Below are 6,000 nucleotides of genomic sequence, written 5' to 3'. Positions count from 1 at the left end.
ACATTAATGTACGAAATGTTATTTTTATTTTTGACGTTGAACCCTTTGACGGAATTCATGCAAAAGTAGCAGTCCTTCGCAATAACGGGTTTTTTCCATGTGTTTGGTGTATAGTACTTGCGGTACTTTTCATTGTTTGAATTTTTCAGACGATACAGCATAAGTCTGCAGGAATTGCAAATGACGTGAGAAACCCATTTTGTTTCTTGGTGCAGCAATTTACGGTCAAAACACTTTTCGTAAAGACTTTTCACTTCCTCGTCGATTGATTTTCGCAAACTGCTCACTTCATATTTACTGCAAATGTAACAGAATGTATCTGAGCTATTCTTGCAGGCATGCGATTGAGAAATGCTCGCGGTTTTTTTCCTTGTAGCATGAGACTCTTTACATGATTTTTCGTCATTTTTTGAGGTTATGGCTCAACCATGACGTGATGGGTGATTTTTGATACCGAATTTTAATTCAGCGCCCCAAAATCCATAGGAATACGTGTGTCTTGTTACCAGCTGCGCACACTTTTTTTGTGTGGCTGTGTTATTAAGCGACTCAAACGATTTTTTCTAAATTAAAATCCACTAAATTTCTAAAAAATGTACGAATAATTATTTTTTTATAGTTTCAATCCTTTTTTTCTAAAAAAATGTACACAAAAATAGATTTTTGAGAAAAATATTTTGTTTAGCTTTTAACGCTTACGTATATGGGCAATTAACAAAAAAATTGGGATTGAAATTACGTTATTAATTTAAGTGTAATTGCGCTATTAACTTACTTAGGCAATTAAAGAGATTTTAGTAAATTGGAAGTCTGACCTTTCTAGTGTACAGTAGTGGTTTTTCCTTTTTTGGGAATGTTGTACATAATATTGGTCATAAACGTTGCTGAGAGTTTCGCTCGAGGTGTATGTTCTAGGCAATGTTTACATTTTCCCCTCCTCAAATATATATAGCCTTATTGACACCCTGGATACCACTTTTCCTGTTTTTTTTTGTAAAATATTCCCGTTTACCTATATTAGTAGAGCAGATTTAAATTCACGTATAGTTATGCTAAATCAATTGAATTCTGAAATTTTACCACTGAGTATATCGGCGTCACATAATCGACTTTCTTCTTTCTTTAGGAAGTAATAGTATGTTGATATTAAATGGCAGATTACCAGGGGACAAACCTGCTCAATTTACCTTCAGGGCTCCTCGTAGAATTAATGTAAACGTTATAAACAATTATGATAGTATGAAAAACAGTGTGATTAATAATATTCCTACACATTTGGTCTCTCAGGAACCAATGGGGAATAGTGTAATTGATGCCACTTTTGATGGCAACCTGATCTGATCACTTTCCAATAGTTCCGAAAAATTTATTTGTATCATAAAGAGGATTCTAATATATAGAGGAATTCAGAAAGAAACCCTGGTACGATGATGCATATTCCTACCTGGCTAGTAAAATAAAAAGAGAGTTAAAAAGGGGAAAGAATCAGGGTTTTCATTCGCTGACGATAGGGTTTATAAAGGTCGAAACGTCACTATGTTTGTGTGATTGATTGGAAGCGTAAGGAATTGTAGAAATATCATCTAATTGATCTTATTTCAGCTAATAATTCAGTGACATTCTGGAACGCGGTTAATAATTTTATATTTTGAGCCTCCACTGCAAAGTGCCAAAAATTTACCAATGCAATGTATTCACCTCGTACTGCGTTAGATATCTGCCGATTTAAAGTCTCATCCTCTTTTGGACTCAGATTTTAACTAAAACGAAATTCGATAAAGTTTAAAAAATTTTAATTAAACAAGGCTTCTAGGTAGGATGGCATTATTAATGAATTTAATAAATATCTCCCTATGAATTGTTTACCATACTTGGAATGCTTGTTTGATATGATCTGGAGGGAAGAAGAATTCTCATAAAAATTAGGCAAAAATCATCTTATTAGGATAAATAAAAAAAGGCTCCAAAACAAATGCGTCAAATTACAAAGAAATTGACCTTGTTAACTGTGTAACTAACATTTTCAGACAGATTTTGATGTCCAGGCTCTCCAAGTGGGCTGACAGTACAGGCGCTCTTCTGGAGAACCAGGCTGTCTTCAGGAGTAAAAGGAGCTGCTTGGACAAAATTTTTAACCCGACTTCTATTATCCAAATATGTCTCTCCGAACCAGGGGGAAAGCTTTTTTTGTTGACATTAAAACGGCCTTCCCTTCTATTTATCAGCATCATCAACTGAAGGGCACACCACCCCGTTATAGACAACCTTGGGTCTTCTCTAGGGTGAAATTTGGAGTCCAATACCATTTTCCTTATTCCTCAGTGATCTTGAGCAACACTTAATATATCATGGAGCCAAAGGGATTATGGCTGATTATTTTACGGAAATATTTTTTTGGCTTACGTGGATGACATTGTGGTTCTAGCAGCTTCTTCATTTGACCTTCAGAGAAACATAAATATAATTTTTTAATACTGCGAAGATAATTTTCTTTCTATTAATGAAAGTAAATCTAAAATTCTTATTTTTCATAGCGGCAACATTAAGCAAGATTATCCTTAGAATTCTCTTCTCATCGAAGTCCGACTCTTGATACAATAAGAGAGTGCTGTTTCGCAGCCTATGTCTTAGCTATATTTTCTTTGCCGAAAAGAATCTTCGACATGGCAGCAGGGGCGACTTCCTAAAACATGTTTAAAAATTTGTTGACCAGTGCATATTGGGGAGTATATGCTCTTCATTGGATGCAAATTATCTAAAGATAAATAAAGATTAAATACTTGACCCTTACTTAGGGTCAAGTATATACTCAGCTGAGGCTTTTGGGTTACAAAAGAGAAAGAGTGTAATTAAATGACTTAGGATATTACTACATAGCATGTAAATTCTGTTCAATATGTAAGCTTAATCAGGTAGAAGATTTTTATCATATACTGTCACAATGTTCTGCTTACAGCGATTTCATACCTTTTCTTTTTAGAAATACTGCGGATCGGAATGTGGTTAGCCAGTATTGCCTTAAGAGTTTTAATACGACCTCTGCCTTTAAGATGCGTAGTTTTTTAAAATTAATCCAAACTATTCTGCCCAACCGTACCTCTATACTTGAGACTTGAACAGGCAATGTAATTAATTTTTATTTTTTTACTTTTATTGTAGAATGTTTTCTTGCTGTAAGCAACCTATTTGTACAGGTCAATGACCTAAGCATCTTATCAATAAATAATAATGAAAAATAAATCATACATACACGTAACTAAGTTTTAAACATTAAATTCTGAACATTTATTTGCTCAAACATAAAAGGTCGTGTTAGGTAAAAAAACGTAGGTGCCAACAAGTGAACCTGGGTTTCCAATGCAGCAATGAGCTCTCTCATGCAATTTATTATTCTGGATGCTAGAGTTATAAAATATGTTTGGATTTAGACGTCGTCCTTTGAAAAACTAGGACAACGATATATAGGTTTTCATTATTGATGCTAGAAATTTGATTAATTTATGCTTTTTATTCTTTTTTAAGAAAACAAAGTTTTTATCAAATACTTTAGTTTAACTTTTGTAAAGGTTAGCGTGCTTAAATTATAAAGGACAACGTTTGAAGTATATAAACTTACTTTAAAGTATTAAAAATTAAGGTTTCATGCAGCAGAGATCAAAACTTTTAGTGATTAGAGTGTGATTTCACATTCCTTCCCATGTTCCTTGTATCTATACCTGATATTCTGCAATCATTAAATGATTCGTGCACTCACGATCCGTGTCCTCAATCTTATTTTTCTTCGTGAAGAAGTGGCGTCTTTCACTTAACTTAAAAATTTAATATTCTTGGAAATCGTTTATAAAATCGTAAATAATTATAATGTAAAATAACGTTTATACTTAAATGAAAAAGAAAATTCTTTTAAATAAACAAAAACTTTACTTAATTTAAACAAGAAATTTATTTCATGCATGAAAAAATGATTTTAAACTAATTAAATAAGGTCAAATAAAGATTTTCATTGGTTTAAAAAGTAGTTACTTGGTCCTATGTTACTAAAATCATTGATTTGATTTAATGAAATGTTGCTCCATTCAAAAATGCTTATTTTTTTAATTTTCAGTTACAGCCAGCTGCAAGGTTGTGAGCGTTGTATGTGTCAAGAGGGCAAACAAAGCGAATACCTTGAAGAAGTTTGTGATATACAAAGACCAAGATGCGTACATTCAACATGTGAATATCCTCTGAGGGTTTGTTTTCTTTAATTCAAGATTTATGTTTTCTGAATATGGGTCACTAAAACATACTATTTTAGTGTGGTACATACAATTAATTTCATTAGCCTTTCTCTCCGCTTAAGCGAAGTTTATTATTGCCTTTTCTTATTTTCGAAAAGGTGGAAGGCCACTGTTGTGACTATTGTGGTGCACGTTTATCACTTTTGAAAAAAGTGTATACACGCTCAGTGAATCGACTTACAAATGAAGCATTAAGTCCCTACGATACTACGATTTCTTGGTACGTGAGAACAACCTGGGAAGGTAGTGTTGAAATTCTGATAGCAGAAAAAGGACAATATTCCGGAATAAGAAGCCAGGAAGCCTTACAAAATTTGGAATTCTATTTAAAAGGTACGATGGAGATTGATGCTTAGAAATAAAAAATATCCGTTAAAATTACACAATGGGCAATATGCACAATTCATTAAATAACAAAGTCACAATAAAAATTTCACGAGAAAAAGATAGTTTTCACTTGTTTACTTTGCTATTATACTCATTATAGATTTATATAAAATTGATTAAAATAGCGAAAAATAAAAAAAAGACTTTAATTTTCTAATAAAAGTTCAGAGGTAATGTCACTAGATTCTTTGGCACTCTAATGTGTTGCTTTAAAATATAAGACATTAGGCGAAAGTTTCGGTTCCTAAACAGATATTAAATTGTTGTTAAAAATTTTAAAAGACCACAGAGATTTTAATTTATTTTTACGAGATTAACTCACTGAAACAAATGAGTGGCTGGGACAAATAATAAAGTAGTCAGGCCAACTACTTTAGATTGTTGGTAATCTATGTCGCTGCTACTTAAGTGGTTGTCGTTACTTATTTTATTTAGAACATTTTACTTTAGGAGTACGAAAAACTTAAGTAGTAATTATTTTTACCTGTCAATGGTATAACGAGGTTATATTATTCAGAGAAAATCTGGAAGGCTCCATGTCTAAAGAATCAACTGTTTTCTACTTACCTGGTACTTTTTGGAAGTAATCTTCCGATAGCCGAGTTTCTAGCAGTTCCTGAAATTGCAGTGTATTTAAATAGTTAAACAATATGCTCGACTTCTCCACCCAGTAGTGCAATATACGAAAGATGCCGTAAGGACGTTCTGAAGACATAGATTTTCTCGGGACACCTTTCGTACTGACATTAGATGTTTTAAGAACATCCCTCGAATGTTTAAAAGACATGTTATAAAAGACGATTTAGGTATGTCTCAAAGACGTTTCTAGGACATCCTTAATTTTCTTTTGCCCACTGGGCCACACTTCCGAAATATTGAACTTGGCGACATCACTGAACATTGCACTGTAAAAAATTATTAGGGAATTTTCCCCAAAGTTTCATAGGGAAAATTCCCCAAACATCCTTGTGGAATATTTACCAAAAAGTAGTGAATGTTCCCCAAAATTTTATGGGGAAAATTCCCCATGATATTGTGTAATATTAACTAAACTTGCGGGAATTCTCCTGAACTTTAAATAGCAAAAATTCCCCAGCATTTGTGGAATATTTCCTAAAAGGTGTGTGAAAATACTAATTATTTACAAGTATCTCCCTAAACTTTATTGTAATATTAAAAATTGCTAAATTTTACCCAAGATTTAAACATTCTGGAATGCTTAAATTAAAAGTTCAAAAATTTATCGCTATGTTGGTCACGGTTGTCTCTGCTCCAGGCAATTATACTTTCATACGTGTGGACTGCTGGCATAAACACTTGACGCGTCATTTAA

General features: G+C 32.9%; 1 protein-coding gene across 4 annotated transcripts in view; it reads left to right on the top strand.

Moving 5' to 3' along the window:
- The window catches only part of LOC117172585 (protein amnionless-like), a 442,636-nt gene that overhangs the window by 223,484 nt on the left and 213,152 nt on the right, over positions 1 to 6,000 (top strand). For all 4 annotated transcript variants that reach the window (XM_033360664.1, XM_033360665.1, XM_033360667.1 and 1 more), the window contains exons 3-4: positions 4,106 to 4,232; positions 4,379 to 4,613. In XM_033360664.1, the coding sequence (XP_033216555.1) occupies positions 4,106 to 4,232; positions 4,379 to 4,613 (362 nt within the window). The remainder of the gene's footprint in view (positions 1 to 4,105; positions 4,233 to 4,378; positions 4,614 to 6,000) is intronic.

Source organism: Belonocnema kinseyi, chromosome 5 (assembly GCF_010883055.1).
Source record: "Belonocnema kinseyi isolate 2016_QV_RU_SX_M_011 chromosome 5, B_treatae_v1, whole genome shotgun sequence".
Lineage (NCBI taxonomy): Eukaryota > Metazoa > Arthropoda > Insecta > Hymenoptera > Cynipidae > Belonocnema > Belonocnema kinseyi.
Note: the sequence above shows the minus strand (reverse complement) of the source record. Positions and strands in the feature narration are given on the sequence as shown.